The 24504-nt window shown below is 46.1% G+C and overlaps 2 protein-coding genes across 7 annotated transcripts in view; both read right to left on the bottom strand.

Moving 5' to 3' along the window:
- Positions 1-15394, bottom strand: part of grb14 (growth factor receptor-bound protein 14) — a 45608-nt gene extending 30214 nt beyond the window's left edge. Inside the window, exons 1-3 of one of the 3 annotated variants that reach the window (XM_048239877.1) lie at positions 15323-15394; positions 7344-7566; positions 4708-4837 (exon numbers count right to left, since the gene is read on the bottom strand). In XM_048239877.1, coding sequence (XP_048095834.1) covers positions 4708-4837; positions 7344-7534 — 321 coding nt within the window. In that variant the 5' untranslated portion in view covers positions 7535-7566; positions 15323-15394. Of the gene's footprint in view, positions 1-4707; positions 4838-7343; positions 7720-8234; positions 8423-15322 lie in introns of those variants that run through there. The other 2 variants (XM_048239880.1, XM_048239881.1) reach the window with 2 other exon arrangements.
- Positions 15395-16058: 664 nt separating this feature from the next.
- Positions 16059-24504, bottom strand: part of cobll1b (cordon-bleu WH2 repeat protein-like 1b) — a 28615-nt gene continuing 20169 nt past the window's right edge. For all 4 annotated transcript variants that reach the window (XM_048238792.1, XM_048238793.1, XM_048238794.1 and 1 more), the window contains 5 exons: positions 21035-21347; positions 20807-20895; positions 18784-20360; positions 16780-16935; positions 16059-16653 (listed from right to left, as the gene is read on the bottom strand). In XM_048238792.1, coding sequence (XP_048094749.1) covers positions 16582-16653; positions 16780-16935; positions 18784-20360; positions 20807-20895; positions 21035-21347 — 2207 coding nt within the window. In that variant the 3' untranslated portion in view covers positions 16059-16581. The remainder of the gene's footprint in view (positions 16654-16779; positions 16936-18783; positions 20361-20806; positions 20896-21034; positions 21348-24504) is intronic.

The following is a 24504-nucleotide window of genomic DNA, read 5'->3' as shown; positions in this document are numbered from 1 at the left end:
CCTGCCATTGTTGCCTCTCAAAGGGTGAGGAGAAAGACGGTCACCACAGAGGGCAAACACAGCCCTCATCAGGTGGCCAGAGTGAAGACCTCATTCAGACTGGGACTAACAAGGAGCACCGCGCAATGAAGGGCTTTGATTTGATTTTCGGGTGGGGATGGGGAGTGATGGTGGTGGTGGTAGTGGTGGTGGTGGTGGGTGGGTGGGTGGAGGGGGGGGGGGTTACTGAGGTGCCTGTCTCCCCCCTTAAGTACCGAACCCTCTGACCATCCAAAAATAATGGCAAATCCATGCTAATCCCCAGCCCTCTTTGGAACAATGCACGACAGGCATTAGCGGATTGAAATCGCTCCCTAATGTACCACTGTGAGACCCAGGTCAAGCATGGGAGTCAGGTAACAAGCGCTCATTTGCGACCAGAGACACGGCGCAAACACATGAAGAAGAAAAAAAGAGAGATAATCAAGCACAATAAAAAAAGGACAAAAGATCCACCTGATCAGCCGATACAAAAAGGAACAAATAATCTGATTAAGCAGAGGCCAAGGAAGCACACAATCACTGGCTCTTGTTCCCGATTAGGGATGAGGAAGAGAAGGAGTGTGATGAAGACATTCATTAGAGAGCTGAATTGGTGGATAATGCTGCTGATATTGCTCCTGCTTAGCACTGAGCACTATAATTTGCAGAAATGAGTCAGGGCTGCGAACTGGCCTTTGCAGACAATCGCAGACATGGAGTGATTAGTGATAGTAATAAGCACCCTGCTGGCAAGCGACCGGCACCTCAGCCAATAGCCAAAGCGTGTCGGTCGCCCGACTCAACAGCCGAGGGGCGGGAAGCCGTCCTGCGAAACAACTTTGGCAGGTCGTGTCATTTCTTTTTTGTTCTGTTTGGTTTTTTTTTGTTTGTTTCGCCAAGAGTTCATCTGTAATCGCTGAAATTGCTTGTTTCAGCAGATCCTCCAAAATCCGACAACTCGAAATCCGGGGCCTTTTTTAACATGTCCAGCTTACACCCTCTTTTAACACAAACACTTCAACCCACTCTAGTGACTGTTAGCAAGCTGATAGCTGAAAAAACCCCCCCATCGTAGCTCAATCAGGGCTCCAGATCTGCAGGTTAGGATTCTGGCTGAGTGGGGTGGAGAGGAGAGGAGGCCGCATCAGTGGTTATATAAGCGGGCACTAAAGAGTTATTGGCTGCTCGCGCAGCGCCATGCTAGCCCTGATAGAATTGGTGCTGGGCTATACTGAGGAGTGTAATCCGATCCAGAGCCAGTGCTCCTCGCCGCCCAACCACCTCCCGCCCTCACACACACACACACACACACACACACACACACACACACACATACACACACACACACACACACACACACATACACACAGACACACACAGACACGCACACACAAACACACACACACACACACACACGCACACAGACACATACACACAGACACACACAACAGACACACACACAGACACACACATGCCTGCTGTACACAGCCAGAGCGGTCCAGTGTGCAACACTACACCTCCACATCACAGCCCAGAGCACAGAATGCGTGTCTCTCTTTTTCTCTTCCTCTTGCCTATCATTATGCTTTTTTTTGTCTTTCTTGGAAGTTGTCGGGTGAGTTTCGCCTCTCGCCGTCCAAATTAGCATGCGCATGCCGCCTTAATGAAGAGGTCAGAATACTGCACAGCATCATAGTAAAGAATATTAAAAAAAAGGAGAAGCGAGATCATATTTGCATTGGAGCACACTTATCTGGATCACACGTGTTTGCATGTGCATGTGTGTGTGTATATGTGTGTGTGTGTGTGTGTGTGTGTGTGTGTGGGGGGGGGGGGGTCTCTTGCGGGCCCTTGCTGACACGGCGCTTTCCTGCGTGCATTCCTTCCTCATTTGCATACTGCCATAACTGGTTCAGAAATGTCTGGTGTCTATTTGCATTCTTCACAACTCAACAGTGGACTTGCTCCAGAGGTAGGAGGCAGAGGAGGGTTCAAACACAACAAAACACAAAAAATACAATTATCATGTATGGTCTATTATTACCTCTTTTCAATCCATTATTATTAGATATTTCTTTTATAAAGTAATACATCTATCCCTCATGTTACACCAACATATTAATTCACCTGAATATAGGCTACAGTAGAGGCTTATGGACATCTGCTGTTGTCAGTGTGCAGGCTATCCCTTAACTCACAATAGCCTACATGTTTTGTTTGTTTTTTTCATAAAATAAATACATTCAATGTTCAATTATTACCTGCTGACTAATGCAAATTACTGATTGGTTTTAAAGAATTTCACTTGCGCATGCCATGCATGCACTCAGATAGCGGTGGCTTTCTGCCATCTGTGAGGCTGTAATGATTACATTATCCAAACTAAAGTGATAGGTTCGCGATCTCCGTCTGAAAGCCAAGCCTATTATTTGTTCTCGTTTGTTTTTGCGCAACTAATCAAGAACAATTATCTAGAAGCTCCACAGAAAAAAAACAAATTGAACACTCATCCCTGAGCAGCTCAAAATATTTAGCCTAGGTCCCCTAGGCTGCATTTGGCCATGGAGAGGTCTGTGCTCCCTGAGCGCCTTTTAGTTATGAAAACTTTAACAACCAGTGACACATGAAAATATATGTTACAGTTTTTTTCAGCTGCTTACACACTAAATCTTTGCTTGTCACACAATTTTCTAAACATGTCCTCCAAACATCATAACCCGACACCAAATCTGCAAAACCATACACTAATTCTCAGTGTTTGACTCAGTTTTCAATTGACTAAAACACATTTTGCAAAACACCACACACAATTTTCTACCTAACACACAAAAATCTAACAGGAAGTAACTTGATTTCGTTCTTCAAACACAACCCATCAAAATGCCACACTAAATCACCAGTGCTTCACTCTTTCTCTTCACATGTGTAAACACTCTTTACTTTACTGAACACCATCCAATCATTGCCTTAGTATAGGTCTATGAATAGATATACTCTCTATAGGTATGGACGCTTTCATTCTGCTCCTAGAGGATTTCCGGTTGAAATATTCAGAACCAATGCAGATACTTTGAAAATTACAGTAATCGGACTTTAGCTTACAGTAATGTTCTACAAAAAGTTGACTTTATGTATGTAAAATTTGTCTTTTTACTATATTTTTGTTTGTCCCCATGTTACAGTACCATTAGCTCAATACATTTTTCTGTGCCTCCAGAAATGCCTTAGGAACGCTTACTGTAGAATTGTTTGTTTCTGCAGTTGAAAGGGTCTATAGGCCTATGAATACACTGTACACAATCCCCCCCCCCCACACACACACACACACACACACACACACACACACACACACACTTATCTTTGGAAAAAAAAAAAAATCAGTGCTTTCAAAACTCCATGTACATCTGGTGGTCACTGTATTCTTCTTTGCTTTTTTTCTTGTTTGCTGTAAAATACTGTATTCGCAACAGCAAACTATTTGGGAAAAATCACTATTTTTGGTTTCAATATTGCTTGCCTTTTTACTGTGTATTTCAACTTCTCTTTGTTGATACCGCAACTTTCACTCTTGTATGGATATACATATAGAAAGCCTAAGACAGAAGAGCTTTAGGTTTTGAGCAACAGTATGTACATGATGTATCCAAAATGTCATATTATGACAAAAGTGTTTGTAATGTGAGGCGAATGTTTGCTTTAAAGATGTGTTTTTGACATTTTGAATGTTGTGTGTCATTTTGCTGGAGATTTGAGGCATGTTGCATTTTGTGTGAGCAATTGTGGGTTTTGTGTGTGGAGTTTTGAAAACGTGTGTAAACAATTGTAAAAAACTGTAACTGAAATAACTGGTGAACAAGTAATAACTTTCCAACACAACATCAAACTATTAGACCTAGGTGAATTCACCATCGCACTCAGAGGAGATTTTTTGTGTCTGTCTCACACCAGAGCAGACCTATGTATGCTACCCCTCCCCTGTTTGCAGATATCTTCTCACTAAAATAGGTGTTAAGTGAAATCAAATTTGAATGTAATTCATTTAGCAGTACACCACAGGTGTATTTCTCTATTAAAAATAAAGTTGTCCTCCGAAGAGGGGGGTGGTCGTGTGATAAAGAGAGAAAAGAGAGATTTTTTAGTTTAGCAAAACGGCAGCTGTGAGAACTCGAATCTTGCGAGTTAACACTTGTTAAGCTCACCTCATCAAGTCTTTCATTTAACCCACCGTTGCCTGGAGAGTAAATAGCATAAAAGAGGCCACTATGCTCTGTCTGTAATTCTTACTTGTCACTTTCTCTCTGTATTTCACACATAAAATAGATTTGCGGGAGATTCTAATTCACGGAGAAGTTTGATGTCTGCTCATTATTGCGTAGTTTTAAGTAAGAAATCGTACCACCGTACTTTGATGTGTAAATGCGTGTTTGCTACACGCAAAAGTAGGAGCAGGGCCTACACCAGTAACTTTGGATGTGTATGTGTGTGTGTGTGTGTGTGTGTGTGTGTGTGTGTGTGTGTGTGCATGTCCAGGGCTCACCACTGTCTTAATGTGAGTACCCTTGTTAAACAAAGGATAAATACAATAAAATAAATGTGTTTCAAAGTCAGACCAGCTTCTTCAAGACATGCAATAGCAGCAGTAGCAACAGCAGCAGCAACAGCGGCAGCAGCAGCAGCGTGTCTCACCTGAGTTGAGCTGCTTTTGGTCCAGGGGAGCAGGCACTCGGACACCAGCGAGGAGACGGTGGAGTTGAAGAGCTCGGGGAAAGGGTTTGGCACGGGGCTCGCCAGTGTGTCGTCTCCCTCTCCACTTCTCCTGCAGAAGGGGCACACAAGCAGGAAGAGGGGCAAAATGAGAGTCTGACGACAGCGTTTGAGCTAAAGACTGTGCGTGTGTGTGTGTGTGTGTGTGTGTGTGTGTGTGTGTGTGTGTGTGTGTGTGTGTGTGTGTGTGTGTGTGCGCATGTGTACAAGTGTGTGTGTGTGTGTATGTACAAGTGTGTGTGTTTGTGTGTGTGTGTGTGTGTGTGTGTGTGTGTGTGTGTGTGTTTGTGTGTCTGCTGAGGAGAGACAGACTGAGGTGATGTCATGCTGCTGCTCCAGATGAATGGGTAATTGTCTCTGTTGCTGGCAGCGTGACACAGTTAACCATGTTAACCCCGCAGCACAAGGTCTACTGGGAAGGGAAGGGACGTGCACTTGGAACATCACGTATCCCCCTCTCTTATCCAGTCAGTACGAGAACATCACATATCCCCCTCTCTTATCCAGTCAGTACGAGAACATCACATATCCCCCTCTCTTATCCAGTCAGTACGAGAACCAGCACATTTGTGGTACTCACTTTGCTTTGTATATTTGTGTGTGTGTGTGTGTGTGTGTGTGTGTGGAAACTGAACATAAGAGGGAATATGTAAGTGGTAGAGTTGAGTGTAGGTGTTGTTCTATCTATGTAAGTGCTTGTGTGTTTGTTTGTGTTTGTTTGTGTTTTTGTGTGTGTGTGTGTGTGTGTGTGTGTGTGTGTGTGTGTTGTGACACTGCACTTCCTCGTTGACCAAACAGATGACACACCCAAGCAAGGAGAGGTAGAGGGTGAGAGAGAAGCAAGCGAGCCAGAAGGACAGAAAGACGGACAGAGAAAGAGGGAGGGATGAGGGAAGGAGGGAGGGAGAGACAGAGCGCAACATATTTGATGAGAAAGATAAATAAAGACGTGCATGACTAGAGCCTCCAAGCTCAGCACTCAAGGGTCTCACTAAAGGGCACTTTAATCACTGAACCCTCTCCAGCCCAAAAACATCAGCCAGACACACAGACACACACACATACACACACACACATAGGAACATACACACACAATATACACAGCACACACATGTGCACGCACATACGCACAAAGACACGCACATGAACCCAAACACTAACCCGTGTACACCACACAAGCGTACATACACACGCAGACACACACATACGAACATATACAGAGAAAAGCAAAGAGAAAAAACTGGAAACATGCTCTAACATATGCGCACACGCAAACACACACATACACTTGTGCACACACACACACGCGCACAGACAAACAGGCAAACACACACGCGTACGCACTTCTTCACTGTCCTCACACCTGCTACACCAGTGTGCAAGCCTGCATGAGTGCCTTCTTTGATTTGTCATCACTTTATCTGTACACAACAACCCCCGTAAATAAAGAATGGGGTGCACTTGTGCGCCTGCTTTGTTTATCTGGGCTTTTGGGGGAAGGCGGGGTAGGATAGGGTAGGGCAGTGTAGTGCAGGGTGGGGGTAAGGGGTGGGGTGGATGAGACCTTCTGAGGATACCAGGCGGCCATGATGGCTGTTATGTTGTTTATCCCACAAACGCAAAGAAGCGTGTCCGCTTAATCCGCTAAAATCAAAACGCAGGCTGAGAAAGCAACCTTTTGTGTTTTGAACACTCTGCTCAGGCGAGGGTGAGGCCATAACAAAAATGTTGGAACATTGGCCAGTGTCCTGTGAGAAAAAAATTGGCTTTTTTTTTACAGTGCTTATACGCGTTGAATGCCAGCTTCTGTTCCACTCTGACATATCTTAACTGTTCTGTACACACACACGCAGTTACTAAGTTACTCATTACGCCCAGGAAAGTAACAGGTGCTTGATTTGCGCTCAATTCTTTCTATCGGCTGTCAGATTTTGTGTAGAAAGCACTTGGGGACAATTGTGTGCTCACCACAAGTGTTTACAGGTACAAAGTCTATTGCCATTTTTCAACTGGACCCTCTCTGCCCAGGCTGCAGAGGAATACAAAGGCTGCACTATTCTTAGCCCGTGAGGGCACACTGTATGCCCTGGCTGATCACATATGTTAAAGATTAACTTTTAAAAAGTGACTTACAGTATCAGCACTGATAGACACCGGTGCACGGCTGGGTGCGCAGCTCATAGACCACAGTCAAACATTCACACACACTCAAACACACAATCTTTCTCGCTCTCTCTCTTGCACACACACAGAAACAAACACACACACACACACACACACACCTCCAAACACACGCATACACATCCTAACAGACGCTTCCGAAAGAATATGCACTCATACTCACATTACCAGTTGTTAGTGCGCGGCTTCCACTTGTCACGAACGAGCATTTAATCAGTCGCAAGCGAATGAAACAAAGTCAAAAGCATCTGTGTGATTTGATTCCCAGTTTTAGCAGGGGCAGGGGCACCAAGAATGAGACAGCAAAATAGAGAGAGAGAGAGGGGGAGAGATAAAGCGAGAGGAGAGAGCGAGCGAGCGGAGAGGCGGTCGCGTACCTGTCCCCCTTGTGGAGCGTGGTGGTCCGGCTGTGCGGGGCATGTGGCGTTAGGAAGGGGGCTCTCAGGGGGATGAGGGCAGGGCTGGTGAAGCCGCTGGTGTTCGCCTTCCCGCTGCGAAAGATGGCCGCTTTCTCGCCGAGGCTGTCAGAGCTGTGGATGTCTTCCAGTGCCTTACTCATATCACTCATGGGGCGCCAGCCGGCTATATCCAACGCATCATCTGGAGCGGGGGAGAGACACAGAGGGAGACGCCAGGGATTGGGGACTGTGGGTCGAATGTGTGTGTGTGTGTGTGTCTGTGTGTGTGTGTGTGTGTGTGGGTGTGTGTGTGGGTGTGTGTGTGAAAGAGAGAGAGAGAGAGAGAGAGAGAGAGAGAGAAAGAGTGTGTGTATGCGAGTCTGTGTGTGTGTGTGTGTTTGTGTGTGAGTATGTGGAGTGAGAGAGAGAGATGAGCACAGAGAGAGAGAGAGAGAGAGAGCCGAGAGCTCAGAGCACGCCAGTCCTCTCCCCAGCCCAGGAAAGCCACCCTGCCTCATCTGCTGTCCGTCAGGCCGTCCCGTCAGGGCAAACCGATCCCTCCTACCAAAACATGATCCGCCACAATAAAGTTATTTTTAACTCCCGGACGAGCCCTGCGCACTTTGACACGCTGAAGTGTTCGAAATAAATGTTAAAAAATGGACAGTCGAAGAAAAAAAAAATGTCTTTTGCTCCTTCCTTATTTATCTGTCTCTGGGGGTCTTGTTCTGCTCCAAAAAACACAAAAGACTACCAACTATTGTTTTGTTTTGTTTTTCTTTTGTCCACTTTCCCACTTTTTGTTTGGGCCTTTGTGCTCCAATCTTCCTCTCTGTTGTCCCTCGTGCTGACTGAGCGGTCAAGAACTACCTTGAAGCGGAGCGGCGGTGGCCGTGGCCCCGGGACCACTGGAGGGTTTCTTCTTTGTTGGTATGCAACTAAGTTTCTGTAATGAGCTCTGGAGGGCGGCCAGCAAGGCAAGGCAAGCAGCGCGGCCGACTGTTTCTTTGTCACACAGGCTCTGTGCTCGGGCTCCCGGTTGTACTTTAAACTCCCTCAGTGTGCGTGTGTGCTCCCATGTGTGTGTGTGTGTGTGTGTGAAAGAGAGGGGGGGGAAATGTGTGTGTGTGTGTGTGTGTTCATGTGATCATGTGGAGTGACAGAGCACCTCCTGAGGGCCAGTGGCCGAGAGCTGCGTCACTGTCGAGGGTGTGTTTGGGGTGAGAGAGCACAAGAGGTGGTGGGGGGGTCAGGCAGTTTTTTTTTCCAAAGACAGCACCAGTCTCGGGGTTATGTGTAACAATAGGAAGTGCCCCCACCACGCGCACACACACACGCACACGCATACATACACACACACACACACACACACACACACACACAGACATGCACACACACTCACGCTCCCATAGGCTGAAGAGATAGCCACAGCAATGCGAGGTATGCAACCCATTCTCTCTCACGGTTTGGTGAATCACATCTGACATGGTTCTCCTGTCTGAAGCCTTAGTGGCCGTGTGGCTCAGGCAGAACCCCCATAGACAGGGCTGTGGAGTCCAAGGAGTCTGTGTGGAGGATGGGGCCGTTCAAAAGCCCTGTGATGTCACAGAAAGTGGAATTAAAAACACGTCTTGGGGGGTGTGGGCTGCACATCTGTCAGCCTCCTCTCTGTTTGCGGGCAGGGGAGCTCACCTTCGGCCCTGGTCCGCCTTCCACCCCCTTCTCTCTCTCGTGGTCTATCTCATGCTGAGCGAGCCTCTGTGTCACTCTCTGTGCCTTTTCTCCCCCTTTTCCGTAAAGCAGTGCGATGCAATTAGATGGAAATGAAGGGGCGCATCAGTATTATCAAGCCCTCGTATGTCTCCAATAATGCATTCCAGGTCTGCAGGGCTCTGGGGTGAGGGACAGCAACAATGACGCGGCCCCACCTGGCTTGGGTTACCTTTTCACCAAGACACAAGCGTCTGAAAAGACCCCCCCCACCCCCACCACCCCTCTCTCTGGAGACCAAACTTACTTACACAAACACAATGGTGCCCGAGAGCGACCGGAAACAGGGCCACAGTGGAGCGGGGTGAGAGAGCTGATAGCCCCAAGCCCTTGTGGAGATACACGCTAAATGGCTGGGGGAATGGGAGATTCGCTCTGAATGCCTAAGGCCTAAGTGATTGTTTGTGTGGGTTGTGTGTGTGTGTGTGTGTGCCTGTGTATGTGTGTGCTTATTGAGTGTGTATGTGACTCCCTAAGTGTTTGTGTGCTCCTGTGTGTGGGTATGTGTAGTGTGTATGTGTGGTGTGTGTGTGTCGAGCAAGTTAATGTGTGTGTGTGTGTGTGTGTACTGTCTGAGTGTGTGTGTGTGTGTGTGTGTGTGTGTGTGTGTGTGTGTGTGTCGAGCAAGTTAATGTGTGTGTGACTTGCGACTGACCGAGAGTGCGAGCTCGCTGAAGTCCCGCTGAACAAGGTCACTCGGGCCAAGCAACTTGGGGCTGTCCAAAAATAGCTCCAGGCTGAACCGCATTCTTCTGGCATCAGTCAATGCAAATGCTTTCTAATTACATTAAGCACACAAGGAAAGTCGCGGCTAATTTTAGTGGCCATCAAGGCTGGGCCCATCTGCACTTTCCAAGCGTGACGAGGACAATGGGAGCTGGTTAAAATGGTGGTTTGGGCCCCATGTGGACCTGCACTGTAACGTGAAGTAGGGATGATGCTGAAGAGCTGATCAGGACAGGAAGAGAGCGATAGAGATAGATAGAGAGAGGGAGAGAGAGATAGAGAGAGAGAGAGGGAGAGAGAGAGATAGAGAGAGGGGAGGAAAGAGAGGAAGTTGAGCGCCAGCTGCTTCACATCTGTTCTGGTTAGTCTGTGTGGTGCCTCTGCTGAAAGCTCAGGAGAGAGAGATAGGGTGGGGAGAGAGAGAGAGAGAGAGAGAGAGAGAGAGAGAGAGAGAGGAGAGAGATGAGGGCTTCCATTTATTGCACACACATGTGCAAGGCCTGCCACACAGCCATGTTGGGGCTTGCTCCCAGAGGGCACGTTGCCACTTCATTTGCACAGCAGCTCTCTCTCTCTCTCTCCTCTCTCTATCCCCCTCTTTCTCTGTCTTTCTTGCTATCCCTTTCCCCGTCTCCCTCCACGAGCTCTCCTCGCCGGCTCTCAATCAACAGGCTGCATGCAGCGGAGACCCAGCCAGTGCGAGTTGAGTTCGGATGAGTTGGTTCTTGCCCGCAGAACAGCTGAGGAATGAACCCACGTCTGGAGTCAGATGGCGTGAGACAGACAGCTGAGGGGAGCAGGCTGGAACGCCGCCCAACTAGAGTTTCACAACAGCGGGGTGACTCGTGGGTTAGCCCCGCTGACCACTGATGGGACTAGGGAGTGGCTCACCAGCTCTTACCGTCAGCGAGCGGCACCATGAAAACGGATCATTGTCTCCCCTGCAGGCTCCTCCTCACCACATCATCAAAGTTTAATAAGCTCACATCTATCGATTATTTTTTTTCAGATGCAAGGCACTCGAGTCTCGTATAGCCTAGCCCTGGCCCGATAGTAGCCTAGCGTACTGGCTAGCCTTTCCTCAGAATTTAGCCAAGCAGGCCTGACTTCTGGGAGGTTTTAGCTCATAGACAACAGTGAAGAAAATGAGGGGGCTGAGTGGGACGGTGGGGTGTGGGGGTTGGTGGGCAAGGGCTTACTATTATGGAACCATCGAGTTGTTCCACCCTAAAAAGCACAGGGTGCTGAGGCCCTTTGGTTCTGCCATCCTCATCATCCCGCTGTAATTATCACATCGATGACGGATCTCCACAGCAGACACACTCAGTGGCTATTTTCAGCCACGCGCTCGCTCACGCAGCAGGGCTGCACTTGTGGATAGCGCCCGAAACGGTTATTCTTAGACCGTCACCTAGAGACATAATTGCACATTAGAAACACAGCGCACATCGGCTGCCACCTCACGCTTCTGGCCTTTTCGGAGCTCAACCTGCAGCACGGTGTGGCCAGACTTGGCCGAGCCCCATCAGGCCTGGCTGCGTTTAAAAAGAGACATACTGGAAGTCTGCTTATGTAGAAGTAGATGAGGAAGAAGAAGACGGAGAGGAAGAAGGGGAGGGAGGGAAGGAGGGATGGAGGGGGAAAGGGAAGGGGGCCGTCAAATAAAATGTTTATTAAAAAATGAGGCATGCTGCTGAATTCTTTGATGCTTTCCATCGTGGTGAAGACAGGGACAGTGCTGTTGATCCGATGATCACTGGTGTGTGTGTGCGTGTGTGTGTGTGTGTGTGTGTGTGTGTGTGTGTGTTTGGTGGGGTGGGGGTTATATTGTATGAGCCATTTTGTGCATGACTGAACAGCCAAAAACACCTCATGCTGATGGATTAACAATAGACAAAACCATGTGACAAAACAGTTTTGTGTAACTTGGCAGTTTCCTTTCTTCAACCGAAATACTCAAAGAGCACAACAACTAAAAAATGGAGGAAAAGAAAGTGGACCATCTGACCGAGAAATAGATCTGTGAATGCAGCACAATGCTGGTAAATGGGCCACTTGCTTATGCTGAGAGAAAGAAAAAATAAATAAAACATAAACAAAAAAAGAAAACCATAAACAGCAGAGAGAAAAAAGGAATAACAACTATTGTCATGGGGTGCCAAGGTGGGCTCTGTAGGACTGATTCTTGAGAACCAGGCTTGTTGTAGGGAAGGGGCGGAGGACAAAACGAGAAAACAGAAAAATTCAAAGCGTAATTAAATCATCTTATCATGAGAACACAATAAACTCCTCAATCTGAGTCCCTCCCACACCACGAGATTAGACCATTTCTGGCAAATACACAATGGTGTTATTACAAACATTAACTGATAACGTTCAACAGAAAACAATCTATGCGATAATGTCTGGTTCCCAGCAAGGGACACTTAGGCTCTGCGTCTTGAGAAAACTGACCAGAACATCTTTCTGAAGAAAACCTATTTGATTCCTTTGCCTCAAACACACACCACGATTTCAGAGGTTCTCAAATATTTCAACAGGTTATCCGCAACATATAGTAGGCATTTTCAATTCCATACCACTTATCTCCTTATGGTCTTTTGAGGCAGAAACCTTAACTTGCCCTAAATCCTTTTTGCATAACAGCCCCTTTCTTGTAGTCATGTATATGCTTTATGGTCAGAGCAGCGAGGACTGGGTGGGGGTGGTGGGGAGGGGGGTGTAGGTGAGGTTATTTCTGAATGCAGCACAATAATATTAAGTCCCGAAAACGTGAACAGCAAAGATTAGAGAGCTAAAGCTGGAAGCAGCTTGAAGGATTTATTCTAATAATTACAACTTGGATTCCTGTTGTTTGGTGGAAAGATTACGTGTTAAATGAACCTGCAGAAATCTTGGCCCTCGATGGCTACTTTTATTTGATTACTGGGCAAACCCGGAATTAACTGTTAAGACCATGTGCACCGAATAGAAGCTTAATCTGTGTTTTTCTTTCTGCCACTTTTAACACAACCGTTTTTATGAACAGTGTTAGTTGCAAATGCCTGGGCGGCTACAAAGTCCTATATATACGTGACAATTCTGTTTGACCCTCTCTGTGCAAAAACCAAGCAGCCTAATACTTATCAAGAAGGACTATGGAGACCACAATAAAACAAATACAATGGTAACAATGATTACCCGTATATTTACAAATGATGTGTAAGCTTCTTTATTGGTTAACTAATCCCGAATTATGCATAATGCAGACTGCTAGCTTCAGTGATCCCAGATTTACTGACGTGCATAGACAACAGTTATGCCCAAAGAGGCATGAAATTAGTCAAACTTATAGACTGTGCTTTCTTTTAACCATAATCCTTTTTTTAAAAGGATCATTCAAAATAGAGTGTGTTTTAGAATAGCAGCTTTGTCTACGTATGTTTCCTTACTGAGTATACAAATGATACGACTTAAGTGACACTTGTGTAATGTGTGTAATAAGATTTCCATCTTCCTATGACTGTTTTTATTTCTTACCTCCTTCGCCCTTTTGTATAATGTTAGCCACTGGGTTGGCAGTTGTGAGCTAACATCTGTGAAAACCTGTTCACTAAATAACTGGTTCCAAAGAAAAACCGGTTGAGGGGTGGCAATCTCACAGCCCCACTATTTCAGCATGCAAACTGGAGTCATACAAAAGACATGAACAATACACAAGAACATGTAATTACAGCCTAGCATGCTCCCGAAACACTTAGACACAGGCTGGTGCCCTGCACCACAATACCTGCATTCTTTCTCGCCAATGGCCTTAATGTAGCATTAACATGGAACCCATGCAACCAACACACACACACACACACACACTGTGTGTCTGCCACTAAATACTTGGATAACTCAAGAAGACAAAGAGAGCAAAGTCTGTGAAGCATGATCCTCCAAGTGTATGCAAGAGAGTTGGGAGCGTGAATAGGACTCAGCCTTCATATTGTTGCCGCTAAATGGGAATAATTTAGAGGCCTCCTTATCAGTGCTAAATATACACAGGCTGATGCACTCTCACACAGACAGACACACACACACACAGACCCTCTCTCTCTCTCTCTCTCTCTCTCTCTCTCTTTCTCTCAGAAACACATACACTCAACACTTACAATAGCCAGCTCATCCATACACATGAATTTAACAACATTTAATTCAAGGGTTTCACTGGTATGTAGGCTACACAAGCTGATTAAGGTTGCTTATGGTAAACATACAGAAAGTCCACCAAAATGTCTTATTGATTGTGTCTGAGTAATTGATGTTCTTCCGTGTCTGGGAATTGATCGGATATCAATCTCACTAAATAGCAAAACTGAATACAATAGAACAGTAACAGGCCTACTAAAACTGTCATGCCTGCTAAACACTGTCCCAAAGTCCTTCAAATATTTGTTCATCTTATTTTGTTCTTATGTTCTTATGAAATACTGTTCAATAATTGAATTTCCCCTGGGGATCAATAAAGTATCTATATATCTATCTATCTATCTAATATGCATCAGGGACTATGAATTTAACCACTCTCTTCTCTGGAAAAAAATATGTTTTAATCTTGAATGTCTCAAGGGGTCTTTAATCAGAGGTTAGTTTTCTCATATTTAAAGGGTGATAGGATTGTAATATGATTCCATTCATACATATATTTACATGTCCATTAAAATGTGGGCCTACCTAATCAACCTGTTCGGTATCACTGTGGAACGCGTATTAAAGTTGCCTACTGACACGTCTGATTTCATATTTGCCGTTCTTCCATTTGACAACAGATGGCAGTCGCAAGGGATGTAGACTACAGTAATTGTGCACTTTGAGTGTGTGTGTGTGTGTGTGTGTGTGGGACTGTCCTAACCATAGTGTATGGGTATCATAAAAATAATATCAGACCATTAAAGCCTATCGTTACAGGAAAATGTTTAATATTAAGTAAATGTATTTTAATAATGAAAAGGTCTGAAGTGGATGGTAATGTTTTACATTTAATCATGCAGCTGTACCCTACCAAAGAATTACGTTAGTTATGTTTACGTAAACATCTGATCGACAAGCAAGTTCAGTGTCAACCAGTGTTATCACAGGTTCAAAGTGTTCAGTCATGATCATATCAGCGTCTACTATCCAAACAGCCTGCTCAGAAATGTCTGCGTAAATACTGGTTAAGCACGGAAAACAAAACAAACTGTGCTACAAACTACTGAACTAGACCAACTTTAATAAGAAATCGTTCGCAAGAGATTTCTGCAAGCTCCTGCGGAATCAAACGAGTGTTCAGTAGTCTGACACACCAGCAGAACTAAATTAGACAATCTAACCATAATTCCATTCGTATGAAACTGCTACAGATCAATTACCATAGAAACAATGCTCACAACCTTGGAATCTCTGCAGGTTTTCCTTACATAAGTCAAAGTAGGCTAACGAACACTGCCCAGCAGTACCTGTTTCTCAGAGAAGTTGGGTGGTGCTCCCTCCTCCCGCGTCTTCATCGCTGCTCGGTCCTTCACTGTCTACTGTCGTCGCACGCGCAGCCGGTAAAAGGTACTCGTGCCCATGCTCTCGTGCTACGTCACGCAAACTTTACTCTGTTACTCCAGCAGACTAAACGTTGCTGTACAGGGTAGAACTAGTTTTGAGTGCAAACCTCCTTCAACGTACGTGTTCATTACTAACGATTCAAATACTGTGGCCAGCCGAGCTTACTGTATGTGCGAAAACAGGAACAATAGCGAGGTGTTCAGGGATGCCGTGTACTGCGCAAAGAGCCAATGTGTATTAACTCTAAGAAGATTTACACGTTAAGATTTTGTTTATTTTTTCTAAATGGGTTAGTGTTCTTGTAAAGGGCAAATGGATTCTTGTAAAGAGCACACCAGCAGGGCAAAATACCCTGGCTATCATTATATTGTAACATTGTCAGTCTTTTTTGGGCAACAAATTGGTTGAGTGACAGTTATGTTATGGTGATGCTGTCTAATGCGAACGGTATAGTCGACCCATATATGGCCATAGGTGATAGTCCACACACTACCTCAGACTTGCTCCTAAGGGCTTAACAGTTAGATGCCAGCCAGTATTAAACATGTTATTGTGAGTGACTTCAGAAAAGTGTGTGAGGTGTAATAGTTGCCTGGTTGTGCAAGTTGATGTACAAATGGAAAGGATAGCACAATGCAATACAGTTTTCATATGATTTAATAGACAGAAGAACGACTTAAGATCTTACAGCAGTTTCAAATCCCGAGCAATATAGATTATACCAGTGTCTTCAGGGCACAGCTTAGTTAACCAGACAAGTAAAAAATGTACTGAGGGACACATTTTGAGAAGTACCATTTTTCACATTGGTATATAATTACATCTTTATTTTATGACTAATAATTTAAAAGGCAAAAACCCAATAAAATAGAAACATTTTTGCAACGTTTACACATACATAATTCAATATTCATAGGAACCCTCAAAAGTCTGTTTTCAAGCTTACATATGCACCAACTTGTTGCACAATTACTGAGAAATTATGTATTTAGTTGTTTAAAAGTCAAACAAACTCGTTCAAAATGAAAAGAAAGTGAATCTCTCAACATCAGGAACCAAAGACTCAACAGGACGCCACTGGGGTGTGCCAACCGTGTGACAACCACCCTTCGCCACCTCCAACGCTCCCTCCTCCTGTCACCCTCCCTAGCCCACCCCCCGTCTACTCCTCATGTGCCGCCTGCATCTCGCCTGATCTCCGCAGCAGCGTCGTTGAGGGAGGAACTCCTGACACCTGAAAAGGAATAAGAGATGGCAACGCTGTTTATGCCCTCTTTCAATTGTGCTTTCATGTGCCAGTAGGATGCTGCCTATAAATCATGCATTAAGTGGCTGCCGCCACCGCAACTGCGCAACTCACGGGGGGTGTGTCGGGCGCTCCGTTTCCATGGCTGTGGTCCCGCGTGGCCGACTCTTGGCTCTGGGTTTCCGTGGATCCCGCGGCCTCGCCGGCAGAGCTGGTCACAGCCCCCTGTGCACCTGGACATTTGTCGTCTCGCTCCCCATTGTCTGTCACCTGTGTACACCACAGGTACACACACACACACACACACACACACACACGCATGCACGCACACACACACAAACACACTCTAGTTAAAAGAAGCAAGATTATTTTTGCCTTTCATTACTGGAGAAAGGAGATACTGCAATGCACAGAAGACACATCTGTGTTTGAACATCGACATTGTTAGGCTTTATGCACCAGGCCTTGGTGGCCTAAATATAGCAGGCCTGGCAGAAAAGGGGAAGCCAGTCACACGTGTATTCCATACAAACTCAGTCATATAGCGTTCCCTCTGGCTTTGCAAGGACCGCCATAACACAACCCCTGCCATACACCTTTACGACCCACACATTGCCTAAGGCAAACAGTCTCAGAAGGTGAAACCTATAGCCGTGATTGACAAAGCCCCCACAGCTAGCCATACCCACACAATACCTGAGTTTAACAATAGGCTTTTGATTGGAAATGTATTCTAAGTCTATAGGGAGGTCACCCTATACTGTGTACATTAGTACTGATGGCTGCGATAGCATTGTTCACAGCTCTGCGGATGAACCCATGTGACCTGTGGAGCACAGGAAGAGCTCACAAAGGAAGTATGCCTTTTTTCCCTCTTTTTAATAGGGGGCAAAGCATTCAATATATTTTATGACCGTCATAGAACAGTGGTATCACACTCACAAGCTACATATTATCCATGTGCCTGAACACTGACTAAGTTATGGGCATGCAAGTGTGACAGCTACAGTATCTAATAGGGGTGTGAATCTCTCATGTAAAAGACGATACGATTCGCATCTAGATACATGGGCACGATTCGATACAAGAAAAGATACATGTTCATAAAAAACGATTCAGTACGATTCGATGCAATGCGATTTGATGCAATTCGATGCAGTTCAAGAATGGAAAGCATTCTGAAAGATTTTTTATAATTTAATTTTATATTATCAGTTATCATGGTCATGGTTGTCAATTAGGCAAAAAAATGTGTGAATATGATTATCTAAACTGAGGTTTGTTTCATATACTGTATTGAAATGAAAAAAGAATAGTCTACATTTCAGTCAAACACAGCAGCCAAATACAACATATTTTTTTTTATAGACTTTATAGATTTTATAGAGTTATATCTGATTTTTTCCATGGAGCTGTAGCCTTGTTGAGGTAAGACAATACCGAAATAAAATAAAACAGTGCTTAAGACACTCTTGGCCTTTTCTCATATAGCCTACAAGAATAAAATAGACAATATCAATGAACTCTCTGGGTTTATTTTGTTCCAACGGTAGACCTAATGCAGAAACCTAATGCCACAAGTCTGAGTGAATATGAACAAAATAATTGGCTAATAATTTGTGCATCGTTTTAGCAAGGTCCAAATTATTATTTAACATTAAGGAAATCCCTTCATCAAACGTAAGGCTATACTCTACAGACTGTCGTTGCTGTTTACTATTTAATTTCGCGCTGGATTTTGAAAAACAAAAAACTGTAAAACAAACGACCGAGTGCGAGTTGTCACGTGCTTAAGTTGCAGTAGATGTATGGGTAATGAGGTCATTTGACAACTTTGGGCAATGAATGTAGCCAAAAACGAACTGCATTACCCATTATTCCGCGCCCGCGATAGTTTCAAAACCAGACGTGGGATAAACGCGCTGCTTGGAACATAAATGAGAGTCTGAGCGAGCAGAAAAGGTTGTGAACCGATTCGTAACAAGTAAATCGATATAACGTCCGGTTCATTTCAGTTTTATTCCGATACGGGTCTTCACGTATCGATGTAGCCGTATCTTACACGTTAAAAACGGATACCGATACATATCGGTTAATCTTTACACCCCTAGTACCTACCGTGTTTTTTAAGGGCTCTGTCATCTCTCTTATAGGGCTGTGGCCGGCGAGGGGGTAGAGGGGCACTTTGCGTGTAGTCTGCCCAACGGCCACAGGGCCTTGGCTGTGGGAATGGGACCTCTTGACCGCCGAGGACACGGCCTGGGCGAAGCGGGATGGCGAGGTCGGGGAGTAGGGCTTGGGTGCCGCAAAGCTGCGCAGTTTCTCCAGGCTGAGCCCAGGGGAGGGCGGCTTAGCAGGCAGGCTGCCCTGCCTCGTCAGGATGGTATCAGGGTACCCACTGCTGGGGCTAGGACTGGGGCTGGGGCTGGTGGCTGCTGGTTTCTGGGCTGGCTCTGCTGGAGCACTTGCCAGGGATTGCCCCGCCTGCTCCACCTCTCCAGCAGGCTCCCGTGGCGGCGGTGGAGGGAACAACCAGTCTTCCTCCTCCTCCTTCTCCTCCTCCTCCTCCACCACCACCACCTCCTCCACTCGCTCCACTGCGGCCTCGTCCCCAGCCTGAGGGCTGGGCTCCCTGGGCTGGCCCCCTGCAGCAGCAGCAGCAGCAGGAGCCTCCTTGTGGCCACCACCAGCGCTCTTCACTGCTGCCGAGGTTACATAATACCCAGGTGTTCGTTTGTGCTGTGGCAAGCGGAAAGAGGCAGGTTTGGGCTTAGTTGCGGGTGGAACTTTCTTTTCCTTGGCCTCCCCCGCTGGCTCTGTCGGAACAGCCTGCTCTGGCTCCTCGGGTTGGCGGCCGGCGCTTGCAGCCTCCCCGGCTGGGAGGGACGCTGAAATAGACGTCTGTGAGGGGGACGCGGCGGGTGAGTCGCTCGGCTCGGCCCCATTCCTGAGTGGCGGGTCAGCTCCGGGGGCGGCGGGGGGAGCGTCTGCAGGCTGCGTTGCGGTCGCCGACTCATCGTGAGTCTTCGCCACGTCGCCGTCTACGACCTCGGCCTTGGGAGGGGCCACGGGCGGCGCCTCCAGTGTCAGCTCCACCTCAAAGTAGCGCAGCTTCTCCAGGGACTTCTGAGGCACAATGGTGTAGGTGGTCATGCCCACCTTGGGGATGTAGTCCCGGGTCACCTCATTGGAAGGTTTTGGCTTGGGCTTGGCCTCGGTGACTGGGCCTCCCTTGGCGCCGGTGGGCACCAGGGTAGGAGTGGGGGCTGGGGTGCGGGGAGGGCTAGGCGTGGGGGGATCAGCAACAGGAGACACAGCCTCCGGGCTGGTGAGTTCCTCAGTAGACGTGGCCGTGTCTCTCTGCAGCTCGGCGGACGGCGGTGGCGGTGGCGTTGCCGTTGGCTCGGGCTTGGAGGTGGCCCCAGGAGCGTTGGTAGGGGAAGACGCGCCACTTATTGCCTCGCCCTGTGTGCATTCCTCCAGAGCACTGGCCGCTCTGCTGCCCGCCGCATCCAGTGAGGGCTCCTCTGCCACCTGGGGCTGTGGGGTGTCAGGTGGGTGTTGCGGAGATCCAGCGGCCCCAGGTGAGTGCCTTGGGTCTGCACCACCTCCAGGAAACTCATCAGGCACTGTGGCTTCCTGAGCAGACGAGGCATCCTGCTCACTGCTCTCCACTGCAGGCTCCATACCACTGTCTGCAGACACATGCAGAAAAGACCATGAGGGACTGTAAGCTGGGCTGCTTGTTTCTATCCTTAGTATTGAGTGTGACAAGCTGATCTAGTCTAATCTAGCTGTTACTGTCCTGGTCTTCCCTACCCATCTCATCCCAGTGCAGGGTAACAACAGACATCTTAATGCCCTAGACTACACTCTGTCGACATATGCACAGGAATATCTAATGGCATTATACACATTTCTTACTCACATTTTAACTTCCTTTATCACACCATTTATAGTTATTTAGTCTTCACGCTCTCAAATATTAATTTAAATATTGCAGGCCTACAGTATGTCATATGAAGAGTAAGATGTGAAAGTCTGAAACCCTCGAACAATCTTTATTCTCAAGTAACCAGGAGGGCTGTAGGAGTTCCATGTCATTCACTGACATCAGCCCAAGACAAAATTACAAATGTACCCTCATCTTCACCCTTGGGGGCAGCCTGTGCTTCCGCGCTTAGCATCTGAGTGGTGTACTCCTCGCTGCTCATCAAGCTGCCAGCTAGTCTGTCAGAGGTAGAAAACATGAAAAAACTTGGGAGAGGAAACCCAAACGCAAATAAAAAACAAACTTTAAACACCAAGCGCTGTGGAATGGCTTGTGACAATTACACAACTTTTGTTTTTCACGAGCGAGCGTTCGTACTTGCCATGTGAGGACAGATCACATGACTGATCTTCCCCCGTGTCCTCGAACGCCGAGAGGCTCAGCATGTCGGAGTCGTGGGTTGGCGAGGACGCCTCTCCTGGCTCCGAGTCCATGGAGATGTCGGCGGACAAGTTGAGGCTGCTGTCATCTTCCTGGGTGTGGCCCAGAGCGCTGGAGGCCTGGAGCGGAGAGGACCCCGACTCTTCCCGAGGCGCCGCAGACTCACCCGACTCCTCCTCGACAGGAGTGGGTGCCAGGGACTCCTCCTCCTGCTCCCCAATTTCCTCCAGAGGGGCCTGCAATGGAATTCCTGAAGCATCGTGGGAGAAACAGACCGACCATAAATGGCAGGCACCACCAATACTAAATCCCATAAAATAATTCAAAATTAATATATTATAAGTACATTTATGTAGCATAAAACACAACTTGACTGAATGGGAGCAAGTGTTAGAGAGAGAATGTGAGATAATGAATGAGGGAAAATAAATCAAAGCCAAATAAACCATAAAACAATACTTTAGAGACTACTGTGGTCAGCCCAGGGGAGGTTTTTCAAATAAGGAAAGGCCATTGCATCAGCTTTGTGCTTGCACCTATTATATAATAGCTCAACAGGGTGCTTCCTTTGCGTTTTCAATATTCATTTCAGTGGCGAGGCCAGTGAGAACTCTATCCCAGTTATAGCGCCGTACTCCAGGCCGAGTGAATCACACTTAATTAAGACGTCTTGCATCTCTCGGCTCCCCAACCCCACCCATCCTCTCTCTCTCTCTCTCTCTCTCTCTCTGTCTCACTCCCTCTCTCTCTCAAGCTCCTCATTCAGCACATCAAGGGGCTGTCACAGAGGAATAGCGAAAGCAAGTGGAGAGAGAGAGAGAGGAAGAGAGCGGAGAGAGAGAGAGAGAGGAAGAGAGCGGAGAGGAGGAGAGCAGAGAGAGAGAGAGAGAGAGAGAGAGAGAGAGAGAGAGAGAGAGAGAGAGAGAGAAGAGCGCAGCCCCGAAAAAGTCTGGTTACACAGAGGCTGCGAGCTGCGCCTGTGATCTCCAGCTCGGTTGCGGCGCGCCAGGACGTCGGGGAGATTGAGAGAGACGCAGGGAATCTGGGCCTGATCTCCGCTCTGTGAAGTCAATTATGTGAAGTCAGCGGGGGAGGCAGGGGCGAGCAGGAAGATGTGAGCAATCAGAGGGAGAGAGAGGGAGGGAGAGAGAGAGAGAGAAGTCAAAACTTTTACCAGAAGAGTTTTTTTTAATGTATTTATTTATTTATTTATTTATTCATGTAGTGAGTAATTTTTTTCTCTCTCTCTTTCTCCCCACACTAAGATCTGAGAGTGTTGACTTACTGTAAGTGAAACAACTCAAATAATGAACACCCCCCCCATCCATCCCTTTTTACTTGTGAAACTTGCTATCCATTAGGAACAAAATAACAACTAGTGACTCAAGCAGCACAAAGCTAAAGACTTCTCAGTTCACACACACACACACACACACACACACACACACACACACACACACACACACACACACACACACACACACACACAAACAAATTCTTAAAAAACAAAACAGTGGGAGACAGATCCACACTGAGTCTCTGGGGGCCTGAGTCTGTGTGGATGGGAACGACTGGGAGTGTCTGTCTGCAGATTAAAATATCTGATTAGGACGCACTTATGCCTCACAAAGGCCCAGAGTCTTCTTTTTTTACAGAGAAACACGCTATCGCATCTAAGGACAACAATGGATTTTATGAGCACTCCTGGGGTCCCTTGCCTTCGCATATTCACAAACATTTTTCCAAAAGTAAAACATGTCAGGGCCACAATGGAAGTTTTTGTTGGGTTTTCTTCCCAGGACAAGGCACACTTACATTTACAGAGTTGAAAGAAGTTGCCCAGATAGCCTTTAAAAAGTCCTGAAGGCCTTTAAAGTCAAAGATGGTGGTATATAAAGCCACAGGAAGTTCTTTCTAAGGGAATGTTAGAACTCAAGATAAAGAACACATAGCTCTTGACATATTATACAAAACAAAGCCCTTGACATCCTAAATTAGCCAAAAATGGCAAATCGGACAATGCAAAACAAATACTGGATAGAGGAAGACTCCCATCCACACTACTTCCTAGGCATTTCAGTAAGTGCTCTTAAAATATTTCAAACAAATCTGTCAGTAAACTTCCTGTTTTCATTTTTAAGGGCTTTCGGCCCAGCTGTGACACTGACTGGAATGTGTCTAATAAATGACCTAAGAATGGAGGTTTGCTCTCTGCATTTTGTGGTTGAGTTTATTCAGCCATATTAAAATGTATATGCTTGGTTTACACTCACAAGCCTTAGAGAACTTTACAAATGGATTCTCTCTTTCCTTATGTTTTCCTGAATTTCCCCTTGTGGATCAATAAAGTATCTATCTATCTATCTATCTATCTATCTATCTATCTATCTATCTATCTATGTAGTATGACCCCAAGTCTACTCTAACCCATAAAATGTCGTGTTACAGTAAGGTACAGTAGTATTGCAGTATAGTTGTGAGGAAATGAATTGCCTCGGTGAAGTGGGCATCAGAATAAATAGAGAATAAATAGAGAAGTGTGAGTAGAATCAAGGGACATGACAGGCTGAAATGTCTTATTGTGAGTTAGTGTGTATTATGTTCTTTCTACTAGATGTGCACTTATTTACTACTTATCGGCCCTCGAGTCTTGATAACAATGTGTGCTCAAACAAAAAACAAACAAATAAACATAGCACATCAAGAGAGAAACATTACAGGACTGAAAAGATTAGTTACATTAACATATAACAAACAAAATGTCACATTATAAGAAAAAAAAACAATGTTAGTATAGAAAAGAAGACAAGTTAATCAGACAGTTGCTGAATCACCAAAACAGGTGAATATTAACAGGAGTGCAGGGAGTGGGAGAAGGAGGAAGAGGAGGCCACCACAGGAGGAAGAAGGCATCAGGAGGAGAGAAGAACAGCACGGCAGAGAAGACAGGAAGAGGCTCACTCGGGCTCTCACACCCCCTCCTCAGAGGACTCGCAGTCTGCAAGGGGGACGAGAGGAAGAGCTTAATATCAACCATGAAAGAGAGATGGAGAGAGAGAAAGGGAAAGATGGAAAGACTTATGAAAGACTTTGTTATGGACTTTTTCCATACTAAGGCACAACCGTTGGCTACAAAATATCTCAATATTTAGTTTATAAGGCACTGTAGAGTTTTAAGAGACTTTTATGACAAAAAAGATTTGCAATAAAAGTAAGAGCTGCAACTCTGGATGTTGTTTGTTGTGTAATGAAATATTGGCTTAAATTCCTCCTCACCAAGTAGACAATACATAGTCATAGATACACATTTTATCCTGCCTCAGTGAAATCAATGTGATAATGCACCTTCATGACCACACATCTGGGAATGAAAGAGGCCTGCACTTTTAATAAAATCATACTCTAAC

Source organism: Alosa alosa, chromosome 3, assembly GCF_017589495.1.
Source record: "Alosa alosa isolate M-15738 ecotype Scorff River chromosome 3, AALO_Geno_1.1, whole genome shotgun sequence".
In the NCBI taxonomy this organism is placed as follows: Eukaryota; Metazoa; Chordata; class Actinopteri; order Clupeiformes; family Clupeidae; genus Alosa; species Alosa alosa.
The sequence above is the reverse complement of the archived record's forward strand: the minus strand, read 5'-3'. Positions and strand labels throughout refer to the sequence as shown.